Source organism: Aptenodytes patagonicus, unplaced genomic scaffold, assembly GCF_965638725.1.
Source record: "Aptenodytes patagonicus unplaced genomic scaffold, bAptPat1.pri.cur scaffold_116, whole genome shotgun sequence".
In the NCBI taxonomy this organism is placed as follows: domain Eukaryota; kingdom Metazoa; phylum Chordata; class Aves; order Sphenisciformes; family Spheniscidae; genus Aptenodytes; species Aptenodytes patagonicus.
This window is the reverse complement of record NW_027472060.1, coordinates 105,481-130,103: the sequence shown is the minus strand read 5'-3', so window position 1 is coordinate 130,103 and position 24,623 is coordinate 105,481. Positions and strand designations below refer to the sequence as shown.

Here is a 24,623-nt window from a genome sequence, read left to right as displayed (position 1 = left end):
ATTGCTTTTGCTCAAGGACCTGGGTTGCACTTGGTGGATAATGCGGAAGGATGGGGAAGCCCGATGTGTGCCTCAAGGGGATTTGATTTTGGGTGAGAATAGCCAATGATCTGAATTATGTGATGTTAAGTACTAATTATAGTTATAATAGTTATACTAATAATACACAGATATACTAATAATACTAATAATATTATATGCCATACTAATGTTATTACAATAAGAACCACCCAGATTAATGAAGAATAACTTCAGTGAAACCAAGCAAAGCACAGTGATGATGGTACCAGAACTGACTTCAACATGGAACAATCCAACACCACATACCATCTCCATTTTTCCTGCCCTGAAAGATTATTATGACAGATGGAGCCTGAAGTCATGGACTAAATTAACTCACCGAACATTTTAGAGGGATGGCCCACAGATGAAGGGAATGATATCTCTGTGTGTGTGTGTGTGTGTGTGTGTGTATATATATATATATAAAAGGGGGTGGTGATTAATGAAAATGTACTGGAAAATATGAGACTTGAGCATGACGCAGATGGTATAGAATAAGGGGTGGATATTGTCCTGGTTTCGGCAGGGATAGAGTTAATTTCCTTTCTAGTAGCTGGTATGGTGTTTTGGATTTAGGATGAGAACAAAGTTGATAACGCACCCATGTTTTAGTTGTGGCCAGAACGTTTCTGTGAAAATTTTGTAACTGGTGGCCCAACAAATGCATCGCGCAACTCTGCTAGCTTGATGGTAATCACAGTTTTGGTTTCAGCTATCTTAAATTCTGTAAACACGTTGACCGTAACGTAAACACGTGTATTTGCATGAATAACATTATCACAGCAGAAAAACTCTCTCTCCAAATACTACTTACGATGTATGGATCCTTAAATGTTATCTACTGCGTGCGCAAAAAAGCCAAACAAGGCTTTATTCAGGTGCACCTTCCCTCCAAAACACTGTCATAAGTCAAACGGATCTCTCTCTCTCTCTCGCCAAACATGCAGCTCAACACTAAGCTTTGTCAAAAGGCTGCTTACCTATCATATTGTGAGAGACTCGTCTTCTGCTCATGTCCTACCCGTACTTCTCCAATTGTGGACAACACGTTCTTGATGAAAGTTACTTTTGCACGCACATTTCCTGTATTAGCTCCTTGTGGTACTGTTGATAATGGCTTTGGTCTTGCGACTGTAAAGCAAGAGGGAAAGCATATCAGCCTTGTGTAACCAAAGTGATGGTTAGCTGTCCATTACATTTCTCCCCCCTAAAAATTACCTTCTCTTAAGACCGATGAAGGCAAATGGTAAGGCTTGGCTCTCTCTACAGCCAGCGTCCTTTGAACTCTAGGAAGGATCTTGCCGTATTGGTCTAATCCAGAATTTCTGGCAACTGCTCTCTCTCTCAAGCGAGGATCACGGTCATTCTGAGGAATGAAAAGCGTAAAGCAAAGCGTTAACTCCTTTCAAGAAGTTCACTGCACAGAACTGTCTGTGCCGTTTCTAATTAGTGACTAAATTTCCTCTACAGACACAGGAAAAACCATCCACTGCACAGAGCAGCAGCAAGTTCTACCCATCAGCACACGCCAATTTCACCCGGTATTTTTAGCGAAGCGGAAGGAAGACTAGAATAACAACAGAACCTACACCTTGGAGGTAGAACAATTCTGGCACCCTGCAGAACCTCATTCTGATGTGCTTGTTGCCACCTGCAATTTCCAAATGGCTTACAAAATAGCAGGCCTTCCCTTGTTTTTCCTGAAACACCAGTGTCCGAGATGACTGAATATACAGGGCAACTGCAAATTACGTTGGACAAAAGGATGCCAATTTTAATACGAGTAAGCAGCAGCTACCTACACACGCCTTCTGGCTGCATGAAAGCTTTCAAATGCAGGCTCTAAAACTTCCCAAACCACCTGATAAGTTTCATTCACTGGAAAACTGTGGTCCCGGAAAAGAGCAAATGCATCACAGATTCATAACAGAAGTCCACATAAGACAAAATTTAGGCTGGCTATTTTGAGAAAGCTGGAAATATCCCTTCCAACTTGTATGCACTACTAAAGTCTTTTAGTGTTCACGATGCCTGTAGCAGGGAACACGTAAATTAACCTGGCCACACTGCATTGTTGGCAAGAACTTCAGACAGGAGAGCGAGCCTCTTGTTACAATTGAGCAGCTCTTTGTATCAGGCAATAAAAGGTATAATAAAAACAGAGTATGGCAATTTGTTAGTACACGTACGGAAAGCTCATACGTTTAGATACTAGCACATGCCCCTGTTCTGCCCCTGATTTTGGAACGTCACGTCGGCAACTGCACCATGAGCTGAGTCAGGGAATCCAACTGACAGAGCAAAAGGAGGAGTAGAAGGGGGCAACTTTCAGAGGGACCAAATTCATTTGACAACTCGGCGAACACTGTCCCTGGTGCAAGGCAAGAAACAAAACCGAGAACTTTAGGGCTAGAGAACAGACAACAGTACAGCTCTCTTCATCAGGAGTCTCTTTTTACCATAATTCAAGTAAACCCAGCCTGGCAAAAAGAGAGACTGAAAGTAAATGCAGCTCATGACTTCTGTTGCTTTCAAAGATGTTGAATTCACAAAGCTTAACAAACCCAAGCAACTGGCTCAATCTATATTCCTTACCTTCCTGCCATACCACCGTTTGAAAAGGTATAGCGGGAAGCTCAACTACCAATTTGGAACAATCACAGCTCCTAACACCGCTTGAGGAAAAAACGCCAAGGTCACTGGCATTTATTATGAGCGGGTTCCTGCAGGCACCTGATGTTACAGAAGGTCTAACACAACCGTTTTTGACCAAATTCAAGTCCCCCGTTCTGATTTGCAATTCCAATTCTCAATAGAAGGAGGTTTTGGCAAGCTTAAAAACAAAACAAAACAAAACCTTAGTCAAATCACAGTCTATAAAGCCGTTAACGGTAAAAATCACTAACTACAGCCCAGCTTACCCCAGCAGTCCATTCTGCATTCGAGTTCTCTTCCCTGAAAGATACTCCACGTTCCTTTGCTCGTAGAGGAGGAGTAACTGATCGTCCCGGAGATGCAGAGGGAGTCGCTAGGGGTGTGGTGCGAAGGCTGGATCTGAGAATAGACCGAGGAGTAAACCCAGGAAAACCAGAAGCAGATGTGGCCAAAACTTTCGCTCTCTATGAAAAGAAATAAAAACATTTAATTTAAAACCAGTTAAATCTGCAAAACAGACGACTTCCCGTGTCAGAAGTGTTAGCTTAAATTACTAACTGAGTTTGGACCAGCAGGGAGGACAAAGTTTAGCCTCCGCACTGCTCTTTTTCCAAAGGTACGGAAATCTACATGAGAAAACCTCACGCTTTTCATGTGTCTTTTGGCTTCTGGGGCTTTTTTTAATGCCAGCATCAAATGGTATTTTTCAAATTAATTTCCCGAAGAAACAAGGATAGGGCATCTTGTTGTCTGCAATGTCATCTCCCACCCCAGGAAATTTTGCAGTTTCTACTCCCCTCTTCTAAAAGGCGTACAACTTCAAATGTTACCCCAGATACAGCGACTGAAACCCTGCCATGCGAAATGGCGATCAGCAAAGCAACAGCGATATAGCTTATTTTTTCACTAATTAATCAATCCGCGCACTAGACTGAATTAAGTGACGCTGCTGTAAAAACACCTACACATCTTCACCTAGAAGCGTTCAGGTCTGCTTACCTCAGCTCAAGAAAGATTTTACAGTATTGACAGGGTTTAAAAGGAGGAGGATGAAACTAGCTTAATGATACGGACAGTATTTGATAAGAAGAAAGAGGTTACGACTCAGAGAGATCACAACTGTGTTGTTCAGGTAGGCAACGGCAAAAAGGTCGGCACCAAGAAGATGATAGGCCCAACGTTACTTCCTTGCATGATAAGAGTTTGATGGCAGTGAATGGAAATACAGTTTAACACAAACAATCAGTAACTAAAATTACTGCAAAAAGCCATCACGGAATTTGACAGAGACTGATGCCACTTAGCTGACATCACTTAGTTGTCATTCACTTAACTGGATGAAGAAACTGAAGCATACACGTTCTTGCTTGTAGGTATGCAAGTCAAACTATAGAGAGGGATTGAGCACTTAAACAAGGAGATGGTTAAGCTGCAAATCGCATCTTTACGTACCTAAGCATATTGAAAAGTCCAATTTTAACTGACTTTGTTCCGTGCAATAAACACAAGTGTATTTCACAAAGCTATGGGACAACGTGCGTCCTGCAATTAACTTAGAACTAAACTTGCCCTCTTCAAGACTGTTCCCGACGTACTGCTTCCAAACGGACACTGTATACAAGAACCACACGCAGGCTGAAAACGTTCCACAATTCGCATCCAACGCTGCTTGTGTTAACTACTTGGGTGGTTTCATTTTCAACGACGTTTACAGGCTTTTGGTTTGGTTGGTTCTTAACTGATTCTTAAAAATACAAACCTTAACCACAAGAGGAGTCTCCTGTAAATTCAGCTCCGATGCTCTTGCAAAAGTCGTTTGTGAGACGGAACCATGCGTATTTGATTTCAGTGGGCTGGATGCCGTGAATGAAGTAGAAGCTCTGCATGGTGACTGCGCTGCAGAACATGAAGGAACCGGGTGAACCACCAAATCCAGCGATCTGTTAAGACACACAATTTAAAATATGAACATAAATAAAGAAATGAAAAAAAAAAAAAAAATCACGCTGCGTTCAAGAAATCTGAGGCAGAACAAAAACATTCCATGAACAAGAAATACAGGGGAACCCTCACTGGTGGGGTGATGTATCAGGCCCGTGAACAAGTTGCAGGCATTTTCTTTTTTTTCATGATTTCTTCACGTTTCCTACTTAGTTTCCTAAATCGCTGCCTCGGAGGCAAGAGTAATCCAATTTTAAGTTGCACTAGTGATGTAATTCTCACGTCAGAAGAAAATTTGTCTACGTTTCAGTGCTGGGACCACTTCAAGTTCTCCACTTAGTTGTGTCCCTAAGTTGACCTTGTCTTTAACAGATTGTCCTGGTTTCGGCAGGGATAGAGTTAATTTCCTTTCTAGTAGCTGGTATGGTGTTTTGGATTTAAGATGAGAACAAAGTTGATAACGCACCGATGTTTTAGTTGTTGCTAGGTAGTGCTTACACTAGCCAAGGACTTTTCAGCTTCCCATGCTCTACTGACTGAGAAGGCTGGAGGTGCACAAGAAGCTGGGAGGGGGCACAGCCAAACTGGCCAAAGGGACATTCCATACCATGTGACGTCATGCTCAGTACATAAACTGGGGAAAGCTGGCCGGGGGGGGGCCGCTGCTCGGGGACTGGCTGGGCATCGGTCGGCGGGTGGTGAGCAATTGTACTGTGCATCACTTGTTTTGTGTATTATTATTATTATCATATTATTATTATCATCATTTTATTTCAATTATTAAACTGTTTTTATCTCAACCCACGAGTTTTTCTAACTTGTGCTCTTCCAATTCTCTCCCCCATCCCACCGGGTGGGGGGGAGTGAGCGAGCGGCTGCGTGGTGCTCAGTTGCCGACTGAGATTAAACCACGACAGTCCTTTTTGGCGCCCAACGTGGGGCACGAAGGGTTTGAGATAATAACAGATTAACCGGAGTGTATTAAGGAACTTATATCTGTTAGTAGTTGTGGGTCACAATGTTGGTTTCTCTGTTCTCGATTTTAATTTGTATAATCTGCATCGCGCTCTTTTTCCTGCTGTACATGTTAAAGATTGGTGTTGGGTTTTGCAGTTTGCTGTGGTCTGCAGTGAATAGTAATGTTTCGCTTGTGAGGTTTGTTTTTAGAACATTGACCTTGACGTTAGTGTGGTATGTAAACTTCGCAATGAAGCCGTTACTGTACCATGGATACCATTTCGTGGAGACAACTAGCAATTGCAGTAACTTTTCTGAGAGTTTCTTTTCGGAGGAAATACAGAATGGCAGTGTCACTACCTTCTTCTATGATGTTTCCTCCTTCATTACAGTAACTTTTCAGTATTTTGAGCATCCTTGGGCAGTTAAGATACTTCTATTAATACTTCTTGGGAATATTGTTTCGGTTTTGTCTAAAGTTGGTAAGCAATTTAAGAATATCATCCAGAGATCTGCCCCAAGGCTGAATAATTATGAGTGGCAGGGTGTGTGGGACAAGATGGGCAAGTACCTAGGCCAATGGGCACCCCCAGTGTTTTGGAACTTCACCCCTGAGCAAATGCAGAATCCTGAAAAGTTAGTAGAATATTTGGAAAAAGTATGCTGTCACCCTGGCAACTCCAGAGAGATGCAGCTCATTGCAACGTGCTGGGGCCTGGCCCATGCCTACCGAGCCCTGTTCACTGATGGGTCCTGTCGTCTTGTGGGAAAGCATCGGAGGTGGAAAGCTGCTGTATGGAGTCCTATGCGACAAGTTGTAGAAACGGCTGAAGGAGAAGGTGAATCAAGCCAATTTGCAGAAGTAAAGGCCACCCAGCTGGCTTTAGACATTGCTGACCGAGAAAAGTGGCCAGTGCTCTCTCTCTACACTGACTCATGGATGGTGGCAAATGCCCTGTGGGGGTGGTTGCAGCAATGGAAGCAGAGCAACTGGCAGCGCAGAGGCAAACCCATCTGGGCTGCCGCATTGTGGCAAGATATTGCTGCCCGGGTGGAGAACCTGGTTGTAAAAGTCCGTCACGTAGATGCTCACGTACCCAAGAGTCGGGCCACTGAAGAACATCAAAACAACCAGCAGGTGGATCAGGCTGCTAAGATTGAAGTGGCTCAGGTGGATCTGGACTGGCAACATAAGGGTGAATTATTTCTAGCTCGGTGGGCCCATGACACCTCAGGTCACCAAGGAAGAGATGCAACATACAGATGGGCTCGTGATCGAGGGGTGGACTTGACCATGGACACTATAGCCCAGGTTATCCATGAATGCGAAACATGTGCTGCAATCAAGCAAGCCAAGCGGTTAAAGCCTCTGGTATGGAGGACGATGGTTGAAATATAAATATGGGGAGGCCTGGCAGATCGATTATTTCACACTCCCACAAACCCGCCAAGGCAAGCGCCACGTGCTTACAATGGTGGAGGCAACCACCGGATGGCTGGAAACAATTCCCGTGCCCCATGCTACTGCCCGGAACACTATCCTGGGCCTTGAAAAGCAAGTCCTATGGCGACATGGCACCCCAGAAAGAATTGAGTCAGACAAGGGGACTCATTTCCGAAACAACCTCATAGGCACCTGGGCCAAAGAGCACGGCATTGAGTGGGTGTATCACATCCCCTATCATGCACCAGCTTCTGGGAAAATTGAACGATACAATGGACTGTTAAAGACTACGCTGAGAGCAATGGGTGGTGGGACGTTCAAACATTGGGATACGCATTTAGCAAAGGCCACCTGGTTAGTCAACACTCGGGGATCTGCCAATCGAGCAGGCCCTGCCCAGTCAGAACTTTTACATACTGTAGATGGGAATAAAGTCCCTGTAGTGCACATAAAAAATATGCTGGGGAAGACAGTCTGGGTTATTCCTGCCTCGGGCAGAGGCAGACCCATCCGTGGGATTGCTTTTGCTCAAGGACCTGGGTTGCACTTGGTGGATAATGCGGAAGGATGGGGAAGCCCGATGTGTGCCTCAAGGGGATTTGATTTTGGGTGAGAATAGCCAATGATCTGAATTATGTGATGTTAAGTACTAATTATAGTTATAATAGTTATACTAATAATACACAGATATACTAATAATACTAATAATATTATATGCCATACTAATGTTATTACAATAAGAACCACCCAGATTAATGAAGAATAACTTCAGTGAAACCAAGCAAAGCACAGTGATGATGGTACCAGAACTGACTTCAACATGAAACAATCCAACACCACATACCATCTCCATTTTTCCTGCCCTGAAAGATTATTATGACAGATGGAGCCTGAAGTCATGGACTAAATTAACTCACCGAACATTTTAGAGGGATGGCCCACAGATGAAGGGAATGATATCTGTGTGTGTGTGTGTGTGTGTGTATATATATATATATATATATAAAAGGGGGTGGTGATTAATGAAAATGTACTGGAAAATATGAGACTTGAGCATGACGCAGATGGTATAGAATAAGGGGTGGATATTGTCCTGGTTTCGGCAGGGATAGAGTTAATTTCCTTTCTAGTAGCTGGTATGGTGTTTTGGATTTAGGATGAGAACAAAGTTGATAACGCACCCATGTTTTAGTTGTGGCCAGAACGTTTCTGTGAAAATTTTGTAACTGGTGGCCCAACAAATGCATCGCGCAACTCTGCTAGCTTGATGGTAATCACAGTTTTGGTTTCAGCTATCTTAAATTCTGTAAACACGTTGACCGTAACGTAAACACGTGTATTTGCATGAATAACATTATCACAGCAGAAAAACTCTCTCTCCAAATACTACTTACGATGTATGGATCCTTAAATGTTATCTACTGCGTGCGCAAAAAAGCCAAACAAGGCTTTATTCAGGTGCACCTTCCCTCCAAAACACTGTCATAAGTCAAACGGATCTCTCTCTCTCTCTCGCCAAACATGCAGCTCAACACTAAGCTTTGTCAAAAGGCTGCTTACCTATCATATTGTGAGAGACTCGTCTTCTGCTCATGTCCTACCCGTACTTCTCCAATTGTGGACAACACGTTCTTGATGAAAGTTACTTTTGCACGCACATTTCCTGTATTAGCTCCTTGTGGTACTGTTGATAATGGCTTTGGTCTTGCGACTGTAAAGCAAGAGGGAAAGCATATCAGCCTTGTGTAACCAAAGTGATGGTTAGCTGTCCATTACATTTCTCCCCCCTAAAAATTACCTTCTCTTAAGACCGATGAAGGCAAATGGTAAGGCTTGGCTCTCTCTACAGCCAGCGTCCTTTGAACTCTAGGAAGGATCTTGCCGTATTGGTCTAATCCAGAATTTCTGGCAACTGCTCTCTCTCTCAAGCGAGGATCACGGTCATTCTGAGGAATGAAAAGCGTAAAGCAAAGCGTTAACTCCTTTCAAGAAGTTCACTGCACAGAACTGTCTGTGCCGTTTCTAATTAGTGACTAAATTTCCTCTACAGACACAGGAAAAACCATCCACTGCACAGAGCAGCAGCAAGTTCTACCCATCAGCACACGCCAATTTCACCCGGTATTTTTAGCGAAGCGGAAGGAAGACTAGAATAACAACAGAACCTACACCTTGGAGGTAGAACAATTCTGGCACCCTGCAGAACCTCATTCTGATGTGCTTGTTGCCACCTGCAATTTCCAAATGGCTTACAAAATAGCAGGCCTTCCCTTGTTTTTCCTGAAACACCAGTGTCCGAGATGACTGAATATACAGGGCAACTGCAAATTACGTTGGACAAAAGGATGCCAATTTTAATACGAGTAAGCAGCAGCTACCTACACACGCCTTCTGGCTGCATGAAAGCTTTCAAATGCAGGCTCTAAAACTTCCCAAACCACCTGATAAGTTTCATTCACTGGAAAACTGTGGTCCCGGAAAAGAGCAAATGCATCACAGATTCATAACAGAAGTCCACATAAGACAAAATTTAGGCTGGCTATTTTGAGAAAGCTGGAAATATCCCTTCCAACTTGTATGCACTACTAAAGTCTTTTAGTGTTCACGATGCCTGTAGCAGGGAACACGTAAATTAACCTGGCCACACTGCATTGTTGGCAAGAACTTCAGACAGGAGAGCGAGCCTCTTGTTACAATTGAGCAGCTCTTTGTATCAGGCAATAAAAGGTATAATAAAAACAGAGTATGGCAATTTGTTAGTACACGTACGGAAAGCTCATACGTTTAGATACTAGCACATGCCCCTGTTCTGCCCCTGATTTTGGAACGTCACGTCGGCAACTGCACCATGAGCTGAGTCAGGGAATCCAACTGACAGAGCAAAAGGAGGAGTAGAAGGGGGCAACTTTCAGAGGGACCAAATTCATTTGACAACTCGGCGAACACTGTCCCTGGTGCAAGGCAAGAAACAAAACCGAGAACTTTAGGGCTAGAGAACAGACAACAGTACAGCTCTCTTCATCAGGAGTCTCTTTTTACCATAATTCAAGTAAACCCAGCCTGGCAAAAAGAGAGACTGAAAGTAAATGCAGCTCATGACTTCTGTTGCTTTCAAAGATGTTGAATTCACAAAGCTTAACAAACCCAAGCAACTGGCTCAATCTATATTCCTTACCTTCCTGCCATACCACCGTTTGAAAAGGTATAGCGGGAAGCTCAACTACCAATTTGGAACAATCACAGCTCCTAACACCGCTTGAGGAAAAAACGCCAAGGTCACTGGCATTTATTATGAGCGGGTTCCTGCAGGCACCTGATGTTACAGAAGGTCTAACACAACCGTTTTTGACCAAATTCAAGTCCCCCGTTCTGATTTGCAATTCCAATTCTCAATAGAAGGAGGTTTTGGCAAGCTTAAAAACAAAACAAAACAAAACCTTAGTCAAATCACAGTCTATAAAGCCGTTAACGGTAAAAATCACTAACTACAGCCCAGCTTACCCCAGCAGTCCATTCTGCATTCGAGTTCTCTTCCCTGAAAGATACTCCACGTTCCTTTGCTCGTAGAGGAGGAGTAACTGATCGTCCCGGAGATGCAGAGGGAGTCGCTAGGGGTGTGGTGCGAAGGCTGGATCTGAGAATAGACCGAGGAGTAAACCCAGGAAAACCAGAAGCAGATGTGGCCAAAACTTTCGCTCTCTATGAAAAGAAATAAAAACATTTAATTTAAAACCAGTTAAATCTGCAAAACAGACGACTTCCCGTGTCAGAAGTGTTAGCTTAAATTACTAACTGAGTTTGGACCAGCAGGGAGGACAAAGTTTAGCCTCCGCACTGCTCTTTTTCCAAAGGTACGGAAATCTACATGAGAAAACCTCACGCTTTTCATGTGTCTTTTGGCTTCTGGGGCTTTTTTTAATGCCAGCATCAAATGGTATTTTTCAAATTAATTTCCCGAAGAAACAAGGATAGGGCATCTTGTTGTCTGCAATGTCATCTCCCACCCCAGGAAATTTTGCAGTTTCTACTCCCCTCTTCTAAAAGGCGTACAACTTCAAATGTTACCCCAGATACAGCGACTGAAACCCTGCCATGCGAAATGGCGATCAGCAAAGCAACAGCGATATAGCTTATTTTTTCACTAATTAATCAATCCGCGCACTAGACTGAATTAAGTGACGCTGCTGTAAAAACACCTACACATCTTCACCTAGAAGCGTTCAGGTCTGCTTACCTCAGCTCAAGAAAGATTTTACAGTATTGACAGGGTTTAAAAGGAGGAGGATGAAACTAGCTTAATGATACGGACAGTATTTGATAAGAAGAAAGAGGTTACGACTCAGAGAGATCACAACTGTGTTGTTCAGGTAGGCAACGGCAAAAAGGTCGGCACCAAGAAGATGATAGGCCCAACGTTACTTCCTTGCATGATAAGAGTTTGATGGCAGTGAATGGAAATACAGTTTAACACAAACAATCAGTAACTAAAATTACTGCAAAAAGCCATCACGGAATTTGACAGAGACTGATGCCACTTAGCTGACATCACTTAGTTGTCATTCACTTAACTGGATGAAGAAACTGAAGCATACACGTTCTTGCTTGTAGGTATGCAAGTCAAACTATAGAGAGGGATTGAGCACTTAAACAAGGAGATGGTTAAGCTGCAAATCGCATCTTTACGTACCTAAGCATATTGAAAAGTCCAATTTTAACTGACTTTGTTCCGTGCAATAAACACAAGTGTATTTCACAAAGCTATGGGACAACGTGCGTCCTGCAATTAACTTAGAACTAAACTTGCCCTCTTCAAGACTGTTCCCGACGTACTGCTTCCAAACGGACACTGTATACAAGAACCACACGCAGGCTGAAAACGTTCCACAATTCGCATCCAACGCTGCTTGTGTTAACTACTTGGGTGGTTTCATTTTCAACGACGTTTACAGGCTTTTGGTTTGGTTGGTTCTTAACTGATTCTTAAAAATACAAACCTTAACCACAAGAGGAGTCTCCTGTAAATTCAGCTCCGATGCTCTTGCAAAAGTCGTTTGTGAGACGGAACCATGCGTATTTGATTTCAGTGGGCTGGATGCCGTGAATGAAGTAGAAGCTCTGCATGGTGACTGCGCTGCAGAACATGAAGGAACCGGGTGAACCACCAAATCCAGCGATCTGTTAAGACACACAATTTAAAATATGAACATAAATAAAGAAATGAAAAAAAAAAAAAAAATCACGCTGCGTTCAAGAAATCTGAGGCAGAACAAAAACATTCCATGAACAAGAAATACAGGGGAACCCTCACTGGTGGGGTGATGTATCAGGCCCGTGAACAAGTTGCAGGCATTTTCTTTTTTTTCATGATTTCTTCACGTTTCCTACTTAGTTTCCTAAATCGCTGCCTCGGAGGCAAGAGTAATCCAATTTTAAGTTGCACTAGTGATGTAATTCTCACGTCAGAAGAAAATTTGTCTACGTTTCAGTGCTGGGACCACTTCAAGTTCTCCACTTAGTTGTGTCCCTAAGTTGACCTTGTCTTTAACAGATTGTCCTGGTTTCGGCAGGGATAGAGTTAATTTCCTTTCTAGTAGCTGGTATGGTGTTTTGGATTTAAGATGAGAACAAAGTTGATAACGCACCGATGTTTTAGTTGTTGCTAGGTAGTGCTTACACTAGCCAAGGACTTTTCAGCTTCCCATGCTCTACTGACTGAGAAGGCTGGAGGTGCACAAGAAGCTGGGAGGGGGCACAGCCAAACTGGCCAAAGGGACATTCCATACCATGTGACGTCATGCTCAGTACATAAACTGGGGAAAGCTGGCCGGGGGGGGGCCGCTGCTCGGGGACTGGCTGGGCATCGGTCGGCGGGTGGTGAGCAATTGTACTGTGCATCACTTGTTTTGTGTATTATTATTATTATCATATTATTATTATCATCATTTTATTTCAATTATTAAACTGTTTTTATCTCAACCCACGAGTTTTTCTAACTTGTGCTCTTCCAATTCTCTCCCCCATCCCACCGGGTGGGGGGGAGTGAGCGAGCGGCTGCGTGGTGCTCAGTTGCCGACTGAGATTAAACCACGACAGTCCTTTTTGGCGCCCAACGTGGGGCACGAAGGGTTTGAGATAATAACAGATTAACCGGAGTGTATTAAGGAACTTATATCTGTTAGTAGTTGTGGGTCACAATGTTGGTTTCTCTGTTCTCGATTTTAATTTGTATAATCTGCATCGCGCTCTTTTTCCTGCTGTACATGTTAAAGATTGGTGTTGGGTTTTGCAGTTTGCTGTGGTCTGCAGTGAATAGTAATGTTTCGCTTGTGAGGTTTGTTTTTAGAACATTGACCTTGACGTTAGTGTGGTATGTAAACTTCGCAATGAAGCCGTTACTGTACCATGGATACCATTTCGTGGAGACAACTAGCAATTGCAGTAACTTTTCTGAGAGTTTCTTTTCGGAGGAAATACAGAATGGCAGTGTCACTACCTTCTTCTATGATGTTTCCTCCTTCATTACAGTAACTTTTCAGTATTTTGAGCATCCTTGGGCAGTTAAGATACTTCTATTAATACTTCTTGGGAATATTGTTTCGGTTTTGTCTAAAGTTGGTAAGCAATTTAAGAATATCATCCAGAGATCTGCCCCAAGGCTGAATAATTATGAGTGGCAGGGTGTGTGGGACAAGATGGGCAAGTACCTAGGCCAATGGGCACCCCCAGTGTTTTGGAACTTCACCCCTGAGCAAATGCAGAATCCTGAAAAGTTAGTAGAATATTTGGAAAAAGTATGCTGTCACCCTGGCAACTCCAGAGAGATGCAGCTCATTGCAACGTGCTGGGGCCTGGCCCATGCCTACCGAGCCCTGTTCACTGATGGGTCCTGTCGTCTTGTGGGAAAGCATCGGAGGTGGAAAGCTGCTGTATGGAGTCCTATGCGACAAGTTGTAGAAACGGCTGAAGGAGAAGGTGAATCAAGCCAATTTGCAGAAGTAAAGGCCACCCAGCTGGCTTTAGACATTGCTGACCGAGAAAAGTGGCCAGTGCTCTCTCTCTACACTGACTCATGGATGGTGGCAAATGCCCTGTGGGGGTGGTTGCAGCAATGGAAGCAGAGCAACTGGCAGCGCAGAGGCAAACCCATCTGGGCTGCCGCATTGTGGCAAGATATTGCTGCCCGGGTGGAGAACCTGGTTGTAAAAGTCCGTCACGTAGATGCTCACGTACCCAAGAGTCGGGCCACTGAAGAACATCAAAACAACCAGCAGGTGGATCAGGCTGCTAAGATTGAAGTGGCTCAGGTGGATCTGGACTGGCAACATAAGGGTGAATTATTTCTAGCTCGGTGGGCCCATGACACCTCAGGTCACCAAGGAAGAGATGCAACATACAGATGGGCTCGTGATCGAGGGGTGGACTTGACCATGGACACTATAGCCCAGGTTATCCATGAATGCGAAACATGTGCTGCAATCAAGCAAGCCAAGCGGTTAAAGCCTCTGGTATGGAGGACGATGGTTGAAATATAAATATGGGGAGGCCTGGCAGATCGATTATTTCACACTCCCACAAACCCGCCAAGGCAAGCGCCACGTGCTTACAATGGTGGAGGCAACCACCGGATGGCTGGAAACATATCCCGTGCCCCATGCTACTGCCCGGAACACTATCCTGGGCCTTGAAAAGCAAGTCCTATGGCGACATGGCACCCCAGAAAGAATTGAGTCAGACAACAGAACAGGTTTGTTTCCGAAACAACCTCATAGGCACCTGGGCCAAAGAGCACGGCATTGAGTGGGTGTATCACATCCCCTATCATGCACCAGCTTCTGGGAAAATTGAACGATACAATGGACTGTTAAAGACTACGCTGAGAGCAATGGGTGGTGGGACGTTCAAACATTGGGATACGCATTTAGCAAAGGCCACCTGGTTAGTCAACACTCGGGGATCTGCCAATCGAGCAGGCCCTGCCCAGTCAGAACTTTTACATACTGTAGATGGGAATAAAGTCCCTGTAGTGCACATAAAAAATATGCTGGGGAAGACAGTCTGGGTTATTCCTGCCTCGGGCAGAGGCAGACCCATCCGTGGGATTGCTTTTGCTCAAGGACCTGGGTTGCACTTGGTGGATAATGCGGAAGGATGGGGAAGCCCGATGTGTGCCTCAAGGGGATTTGATTTTGGGTGAGAATAGCCAATGATCTGAATTATGTGATGTTAAGTACTAATTATAGTTATAATAGTTATACTAATAATACACAGATATACTAATAATACTAATAATATTATATGCCATACTAATGTTATTACAATAAGAACCACCCAGATTAATGAAGAATAACTTCAGTGAAACCAAGCAAAGCACAGTGATGATGGTACCAGAACTGACTTCAACATGAAACAATCCAACACCACATACCATCTCCATTTTTCCTGCCCTGAAAGATTATTATGACAGATGGAGCCTGAAGTCATGGACTAAATTAACTCACCGAACATTTTAGAGGGATGGCCCACAGATGAAGGGAATGATATCTGTGTGTGTGTGTGTGTGTGTGTATATATATATATATATATAAAAGGGGGTGGTGATTAATGAAAATGTACTGGAAAATATGAGACTTGAGCATGACGCAGATGGTATAGAATAAGGGGTGGATATTGTCCTGGTTTCGGCAGGGATAGAGTTAATTTCCTTTCTAGTAGCTGGTATGGTGTTTTGGATTTAGGATGAGAACAAAGTTGATAACGCACCCATGTTTTAGTTGTGGCCAGAACGTTTCTGTGAAAATTTTGTAACTGGTGGCCCAACAAATGCATCGCGCAACTCTGCTAGCTTGATGGTAATCACAGTTTTGGTTTCAGCTATCTTAAATTCTGTAAACACGTTGACCGTAACGTAAACACGTGTATTTGCATGAATAACATTATCACAGCAGAAAAACTCTCTCTCCAAATACTACTTACGATGTATGGATCCTTAAATGTTATCTACTGCGTGCGCAAAAAAGCCAAACAAGGCTTTATTCAGGTGCACCTTCCCTCCAAAACACTGTCATAAGTCAAATGGATCTCTCTCTCTCTCTCGCCAAACATGCAGCTCAACACTAAGCTTTGTCAAAAGGCTGCTTACCTATCATATTGTGAGAGACTCGTCTTCTGCTCATGTCCTACCCGTACTTCTCCAATTGTGGACAACACGTTCTTGATGAAAGTTACTTTTGCACGCACATTTCCTGTATTAGCTCCTTGTGGTACTGTTGATAATGGCTTTGGTCTTGCGACTGTAAAGCAAGAGGGAAAGCATATCAGCCTTGTGTAACCAAAGTGATGGTTAGCTGTCCATTACATTTCTCCCCCCTAAAAATTACCTTCTCTTAAGACCGATGAAGGCAAATGGTAAGGCTTGGCTCTCTCTACAGCCAGCGTCCTTTGAACTCTAGGAAGGATCTTGCCGTATTGGTCTAATCCAGAATTTCTGGCAACTGCTCTCTCTCTCAAGCGAGGATCACGGTCATTCTGAGGAATGAAAAGCGTAAAGCAAAGCGTTAACTCCTTTCAAGAAGTTCACTGCACAGAACTGTCTGTGCCGTTTCTAATTAGTGACTAAATTTCCTCTACAGACACAGGAAAAACCATCCACTGCACAGAGCAGCAGCAAGTTCTACCCATCAGCACACGCCAATTTCACCCGGTATTTTTAGCAAAGCGGAAGGAAGACTAGAATAACAACAGAACCTACACCTTGGAGGTAGAACAATTCTGGCACCCTGCAGAACCTCATTCTGATGTGCTTGTTGCCACCTGCAATTTCCAAATGGCTTACAAAATAGCAGGCCTTCCCTTGTTTTTCCTGAAACACCAGTGTCCGAGATGACTGAATATACAGGGCAACTGCAAATTACGTTGGACAAAAGGATGCCAATTTTAATACGAGTAAGCAGCAGCTACCTACACACGCCTTCTGGCTGCATGAAAGCTTTCAAATGCAGGCTCTAAAACTTCCCAAACCACCTGATAAGTTTGATTCACTGGAAAACTGTGGTCCCGGAAAAGAGCAAATGCATCACAGATTCATAACAGAAGTCCACATAAGACAAAATTTAGGCTGGCTATTTTGAGAAACGGAAGTTAGAGAAGAATTTCTGCCATGAAAGTGGGAAAATGAAAGCTCTGGAATACATCCGCGTGTGAATAACTGAATGATAAGCTTGGCTGAGGGAAAAGATATCTATTTATTGCTCAGATGCAAACAAAGTATTTTAAGTGGAGTCAACAATGGCCTGTAACATTTGATTTACAACTTCACAGAGTACCTTTGGAGTAGTGAAATAGTTTGTTCAACTTTTAGGTTCAGCTGCGACTTAAGGTGTAGGAACTTATTCCTAGTATTTCAAAGAGTGGAACAAAAAAGAAAGCAGGGGTTTTATTGAGTACTATCAAAAGCGGTTGGTAACACCTAACAGAAACTTGCACACTTGGCAGAACTTCTACGCTTACCGTAAGATTAACCTTCATCGACCGATTCAACTGTAGGGCTGGGATATAGCTGGCACGCTGCAGGCGGTGGACTAAAAGAAATTCATGATTCTGAACACCCGCATTGGTCTGTAAAAACTTCTCCAAACACTCCTATGAGAAATAACACATTTCAAAAATCTATTATGATTCTGCCTCTTCTCTTTTCAAAGGGACGATTAAGATTTTTCTTCTCGTCCACACTTACTTGTTCAGTGTCTGTGAAAGGCAGCTTCAGTAAGTCTTCCATTAGTCCCATCTCCTGACAGATTTCATACATGTGCTTTAGCAGCTCTTCTATATTTGACCTAGTGGTATGTCGCTGCAACAGACCCCAAGCCTCCACCACGCACCTGCAATTAGTTTTTTTGAGATGTGAAGGAATAGTAATAGTATAACCAAAAAGATGCCCCAAAAGTATTGCATTCAAAGTTGAAAGGGAATTTAGGGAATCGTGATTTATATTATTTGTTCTCCACCTTTCACAACATTTGAATGCCAAAATGGTGGCATATCTTCCTTTACCTATTGGACAGCAACACAGTGAGGAAAAGCCGCACTTCACTACCGCTTGACGTGGATGGCTTCATCACCTGTATGTATCTGAGGGCTCGCCTATGCTCTCCTTGGCACATGAGGGACTGAAGAATTCTCCGATGTTGCCATGACACAGTTTTGACTGTAGCTGGATGAAAGAGCAGGGCCAGTGAACTCTGTGGGAGGTAGAGATCGGGTTTATTAAGCTACATACATACATACATACACGCAGGCAACAAAAATATTCAAAAGCTTCTTAAGTAAGGGTGAATGTGTGTTAAATACGCTTAGATGACTAACTAATGAAACGCTTGATACAGGACATGTAAATAACAACGCTTAAGTATTTGCAGGAAAAAAAATTCAGTTAGCCATACTGAACAAAGCGAGTGCTTTAGAAGGAGTAATTCACACTTTCCTAGGTTAACCAAGTCGCTGTATACAAACACCACTTTTTATAAACACATTACTAAATCATAAGCTACTCTCCCAGACAAACAGATAACATCAACATCGTGACAGGCAAAGAGCAACCTTCAGCATCCAAAAGAACGTGAATTGGGCTGAACAGTCACTTTTGCGGTCTTCTGTCTCAAATCCTGCTGCTATGATCATAGTTTTAATATTTAAAGTACCTAAACCACTGTTTTTGAGAAAGCGCTCGACTGGTCTGCTGAAAACAACCTAAACGGATGGCTTTGAAAGTTCAAATATCAAGCATTCTTAAAGTTGATGTCTTCTTTTTTAATCAAATTCCTGTCAAAGTAATTAAACCAACATTTCAAATCTTAATTTATTGCTGAAGATGTCGTAGCAGTATTACAAAGAAGCTCCTAGTGTTTTATCACCTGTTATTAGCCAAGCACCAAATTTTAAAATCCTTTTCTAGATTATAGCTTTGTACTGCAATGTATGTCTAACTAAGCGGTAACTTACGTACTTCATAATCATTGTGATCGAGAAGCCAAAAACCTTGAATAAGCCTAACAAGACCCCAAGGGATAGCAAAGGCAGTTGGGAAGGAGCCGACTGAAGTTTCCGTTTTCTTCGGAAAGGAATGCATGATATCCAGCAGCAAGTAAATTGTCTGATATCAAGTACCGAATTAAGGCTAATAGATTTCTAAGACCAAAAATTTATCACACCGCATTTAGAAAAACATAATGAAGCAAGACTATAAAAGCGGTAGGAAGCAGAAGAGACTAATGCGTTAGTTTTACCATTTTAAGCTATTATAACCTGAAGATAGTCAGGTCCTAACCACAGAACTGCACTCCGAATAAATAACCCAAAAGAAAGACTCTTTGGTTTCGGTAAGGCATTCAGAAAGGTTAACTTTAGGTATGTAAATACTTCAGTTATAAACTCGGGCTCCCTCTTTAGTCAGTGGAGCTACCTGTCGGACATTCAAAGCATTTGAACATCCAATGCGTAGTTATTAAAGCAAAGAAATGCTACAGTTGGTTTTTTCCAGAGGATATAAAACGATGTAAATTATGGCGTCCTTACAATACAACTTCGCTCTGAATGACTAAAACTGGATTTAAAGCAGTATGTGGATCACCCATCGGTAGTGTCATTTTCTCTTTCCGACATCCGTTCTCAGGGACACGTTCTAAGAAGGCAGCTCTGGGGTACAACAGCTAGCAAACCCCTTGCCCTCTAGGCTCCCCTCTCAGGTTAGGCAACAAACAGCAAAAGCAGTTCTGTCCGTTTCAGCAGCTTAAAAATTAAGTTTCTGCCCAGTGACTTTTCTCTTCTCTCTGCTTATTATTCTGTGTGCCTGCACTTTTAAGAGAACAAAAGCAAGCACTGCTGGAAAACGGATGATTGTGGCAAAAATCAGGTCCTGGTAAACCACCGTTAGAAACCCTTTTGCTCTGAAGCAGCACGTTTTAGCGCATCATGCTAGTAAGTAGCCATTTGCTACGGGTACGGGTGCTTTAAAAAATTAAAACCTGTGTTTAAGCTTTGAGAAAAACTACAGAGGCTTTTTATCTTTAACGTTTCGTAGTAAACCTGCTTTCTCACATCAGAAGAGACTTTGCAACAAAACATTAAAAAAAAACCAACGTAAAAAATCCGCAGTCCAAAGAAATAAAACAATGCTTCTGCCTACGACTTAATTCTAAACTAACTGTTTTCGCTTGCATTGTGTTTGAAGCATAAATTCAAAAGTGTCATTAAACACGTAGGCGACAAACATTTAAGAACATTTATGTGCATATACTGAAGGTGTAGTAAAAACAACTGGAAAGGATACAATTGCATGTTTGTAGCTTTCTTCAATGTTTTCTAGCAAATAGAGATCCAGCAGTGCCTGAAATAAAAAATTAGGTGGTCTTTAAAAACCCCTGTCTTGCATAAATCACTGGCTCTTGGGTGGGGTTGGGGGGGGGGGCGTTGTTGTTGTTGTTGTTGTTGTTGTTTTCAGTGAACACCACACTCACATGTAAAGTAGCAGGTGGATATTTCCCAGTTCCTCCTTCATCTCTCCGCCACAACTTCTCAACTTGGTCTCCTAACTGGGAAACCATTCCATCAATCATCAAGCAGTCAGAATCCCATTTTCCTCTGGAACAAAAGGTAGCAAGGGTTTGGACAGAGTAAAACACTAATTCCAGCCTCTCCGTGTAACAAATTTCCTCCAGTCAAAACAAAAAATGAGCCAGTCAAAGAAAGGAACAAACATACAAAGGCGTGATTACGACTCGAAATGCACATGGAAAAAATTTCTGAGTCAGATGGAAGACAGAGGTCCCTTCCAACCCAAACTATTCTATGATTCCATGATTCAACGACCGTTAGGAGACATTCAGCTATTAAAGGAGTTCAAAATAGAACTACAATTACGGATGGCTGAACTTTTAAGAATTACGCTCTTCAAAAGCCCTTCACAGTCTTCTGCCGACTGCGACGCTACCCTTTACTTTCCCGCCGATAAAAAGCAGAAAAAGCACGCTAGAGGCTGTATGCTTCTAAGGAACACATGAGCCTGTAGGTAAGTTACTTGCGACGTAAGCTAAGTCAGAGGAACTTTCAAGTCAATACCTAATCCACTGCAGCTTCCACCTTAACTCACCTGGCAGCATCTTGTTCACAGTGCCATAGCCTAAGCTTGTTTAGGTCTTTATTTAGCTCTCAGTACAACTGCCAAAGAAAAATCTATTATCATCTAATCCAAGGCATATCACCTATATGCCAGCAAGCTAGTCCAGGAAAGAGAGTTTACAGTAGGAAGCGACTTCTAGCCAATAGCCAGTAGAGTGCTAGGTGTGCCAACGACGTGTAACTCTGACTATCTTATTAAATCACACAAAGGTACTTGTGAGTAGGGGATTTAGGCCAATACAATTTTTACCATCCATTACTAGTCAAGAAGAGAGAGGATTTTTTTTCACAACACGCTTTCTTCTGTGCCCAGAACAACTGTTCTGTGAACGCCGTGCTTTGCTGAGCTGGAGATGACTGAGCCTCTCCTAATCACACGATCTTCTTCAGGAGTAACAAATTATACAGATTAGCCAATGAGTTAAGTACGCCACAAAAAACTGATGATACCAGCAAATGGTACTAAGCAGAGGTGTGTGTAAACATTTTAACACAGGAGAGTAAGCTCTGCGTTCAACAGAACACACGCATCACCGCAGTCAAGAGTACTGCCGGCAAAGGCATTAAGCGTGGCAAATACAACCGTCGATACAAAAGCCATTCACTTCCACTTCCGAATTGGCAGTGGAAGCGTTCTAGAGTTTTCCAGTAAGTCCTACCTCGATAAACGCTCAAGTTTCTGCCGATGACCAGTATAGTAGCTCTGAATCAGAGGATAATTGTAGAAAGGTCTAGACAAACGCGTCTCGTCATCTACAGGCAATAAAGTTAAAGCAAGTTAAAGAAGCAATATCACATTTTTAATCTAAAATTTTTGACTAAAAAGACAGACGATCGTACAAGCTAAGCATCAAGAAGCCTCCAACTCTGAAAGCAGCCAGTCCTGTTTCTGCCTTTGCTAAAGGAGACGTAAGACACGAGACTCAATTCCTTCCTGTCTCAAGTGCCATTTCAAGTTTACAGTTGACGCCGCATTCAGAACATGTGGTGTAAGCTGGAGTTCACTATAAGAAAAAACAGTTCTCCGAGGGAATGGTTTTTTCAACGTGTCACGTGAGCGTTTGTAAGACAGTTAAGGCTGGCAACAGAATTTATAATCCATCCAAGGAAAGAAGTATTTCCGAGGTGTAGATTTCCCTCAAGCAATAAAGACAAAGTTCAAAACATGCAGGTAATGCTTTTACTGTAAAAACAAGCACTCCAGTATTGGTTGTTCCACAGTTATTTGTTTCAAATCCCAAGTATTTCAAGCTGTGGACATAAGCAACTCCTTGAATAGCAACAGAGGCTTGTTGCTATTTCCAAAACACATCCCGGAAAGAAACCGCTTGCATTACGCTACACTAGGTGCCTGAAAAACCTGTAAAATCTCCGTTTCACCAACGGAACGTCAGCACACGCTGTCGCTGGACCGACACGACGTGTTACGGACAAAACATTTACCAAAGCATGGCTAAGCATGTGTTCGTAGGAATCACTTCCTGGAGAGTCTCCTCGTTACAAACGTGTTACAGTTTATGCTTACCTAAACCCTCTGGAAGGAGGCTGGATCGACAGAACCAGGTGACCACTTGTGCATACAAAGAAATGAGGCTAGTTACCACCTGCTTGTTTGTCAAGTCTGCAAAACCTGAAAAAAGGCATAGAAGATGATTCTTGTGATGCAATTCCTCCCATTTTTACAAAACTCCCTTCATCATACTGAACAGAAAGTATAAAAATAACACGGTAGAAATCTTTGCCTTTGCAGTTTTCACTCTGTCACTTCCTCCTTTGAAGAAAAACCCCACACAATCGCCACCAAAACAAAAAGCAACCCCTACAAAGAAGCACATTCACTAAAGGTTAGAGTAACAAAAATAAAGCCTGAACTAATAAATGCACTCACGAACAAGACCTCTGGTTTTCACGTAGCAGAGATTTGTACTACAGCAAAGGGATACGCCTCTTTTTTCTCAACATGCCAAGGACAGTTTATAATATAAAAAGCTACAGAAACCCAAGTAACTTACAAGTTACTCATTTCTGCTTCCTTCATACGTTTCAGTCATTTGCAATACCAGACTTGCATGCAATTACAAATTGCTAGCTAAGAATTAAAGAGAATACTTTTCGGCATTAGCACATTCAGTTGCTGTAATGTCGACCCAGTTGCTTACATCGCTTCTTGCTGAATGTAGCCTCCCCTAGCCACTTGCATGAACTCCACAACAAACTGTTTCCCTGAACTCAGGGCATGTTAAGTGGTCCTCCCAGCTTCTCAGATTTAAGCCCCTTCTCCCAGCTAAATTTGGCTTTGGCTGTCTTCCAACCATCAAAAACAACAAAAGCTCATGCTTCCACAACTGCAACCCAAGCATAATTCCAAACCTTAATAAAACGTGCCAAAGGCTTAGTAATACTCTTACACACCTTTTTCAGTAAGCTCCTGTGCTTCCGTTAGAAAACAGTTTAAGACTGTGCTAAGGTTGCTCAGGAGCAACTGGCAGTGCTGAAGAGACTGTAATGTCTGTGGGTCAATGAAGTTGCAAGAGCCATCAAACAGCGGAACACCTTTTTAAAGAACAAATATTAAAGCGTTAGCCGGCAGAGCAATTTCAGAGTTTCAAAGTACACTTAAAGAACCGCGTGCAATATCCTATACCAGCAGATTACTGAACAAGCTCAGTTAGAAAGAATGGTTTTATGTTTGCAGAATGACTACACTAGGACTCACATGTTTGGTCCAGTTCGTCTTTTGTATAGATCACTTTGTTCCACGTCCACTCAAGAACAAACCGTAAATTAGCAGCAGAACTTGGCTGCTCTTTAAAAAAAGAGAACAAAAAAGAACTGAATCAACAATTTCAAACCAAAAAATACGTAACATCAAAACAACATAAGAAGCGTTACCTTCAGATGTCCAATGCTTAATGCATCCAGTCAGAAGTTCTAAAGAACCTGCCTGGACAGCAGCTGACAATACCGCTTCTAACTGCTCCTCCTAAACGTAACAGACAAACTAAAATGAGCATCTCACATGCTGTCAATACCTGAACCATCAACAGGACGTGTTTGCTTCTAACCGTATACTCATTCAGACGTCACAAAGGCAGTGAGTACACATGCAACTAATTCCACATTCTTTTTCTTAATTCTAGCCACGGGCTGGACTGCTGCTTGGTCTGAGGAACACATTAAACTTTTCCTCTGCCAGTTCAACTTACTGAAGGCTGATTCTAACCTTTATTTGCATGCCTCTGCATTGTAGTCTCAGTTTACTGAGTTCCAACTAACTGTTGTCGGTAACATCCTCTGCTAGACCCACTACGCGTTTTGTGCGTGAAGCTTGCCATCAGGAATGCATGAAGGGGACAGACCAAATACACTCTTTGCGTGGAAACAGTGAAGC

At 42.8% G+C, this 24,623-nt stretch overlaps 1 protein-coding gene across 2 annotated transcripts in view; it reads right to left on the bottom strand.

Moving 5' to 3' along the window:
• LOC143173541 (protein ELYS-like) overlaps nt 1–24,623 on the bottom strand; it is a 75,156-nt gene that overhangs the window by 12,837 nt on the left and 37,696 nt on the right. For both annotated transcript variants that reach the window (XM_076363786.1, XM_076363785.1), the window contains exons 13-33: nt 24,125–24,215; nt 23,949–24,038; nt 23,645–23,785; nt 22,758–22,862; nt 21,892–21,985; nt 20,572–20,695; nt 20,385–20,441; nt 19,062–19,208; nt 18,110–18,297; nt 17,793–17,937; nt 17,567–17,698; nt 16,438–16,585; nt 16,200–16,350; nt 12,055–12,235; nt 10,562–10,759; nt 8,859–9,006; nt 8,621–8,771; nt 4,478–4,658; nt 2,985–3,182; nt 1,282–1,429; nt 1,044–1,194 (exon numbers count right to left, since the gene is read on the bottom strand). In XM_076363786.1, coding sequence (XP_076219901.1) covers nt 1,044–1,194; nt 1,282–1,429; nt 2,985–3,182; nt 4,478–4,658; nt 8,621–8,771; nt 8,859–9,006; nt 10,562–10,759; nt 12,055–12,235; nt 16,200–16,350; nt 16,438–16,585; nt 17,567–17,698; nt 17,793–17,937; nt 18,110–18,297; nt 19,062–19,208; nt 20,385–20,441; nt 20,572–20,695; nt 21,892–21,985; nt 22,758–22,862; nt 23,645–23,785; nt 23,949–24,038; nt 24,125–24,215 — 2,969 coding nt within the window. The remainder of the gene's footprint in view (nt 1–1,043; nt 1,195–1,281; nt 1,430–2,984; nt 3,183–4,477; nt 4,659–8,620; nt 8,772–8,858; nt 9,007–10,561; nt 10,760–12,054; nt 12,236–16,199; nt 16,351–16,437; nt 16,586–17,566; nt 17,699–17,792; nt 17,938–18,109; nt 18,298–19,061; nt 19,209–20,384; nt 20,442–20,571; nt 20,696–21,891; nt 21,986–22,757; nt 22,863–23,644; nt 23,786–23,948; nt 24,039–24,124; nt 24,216–24,623) is intronic.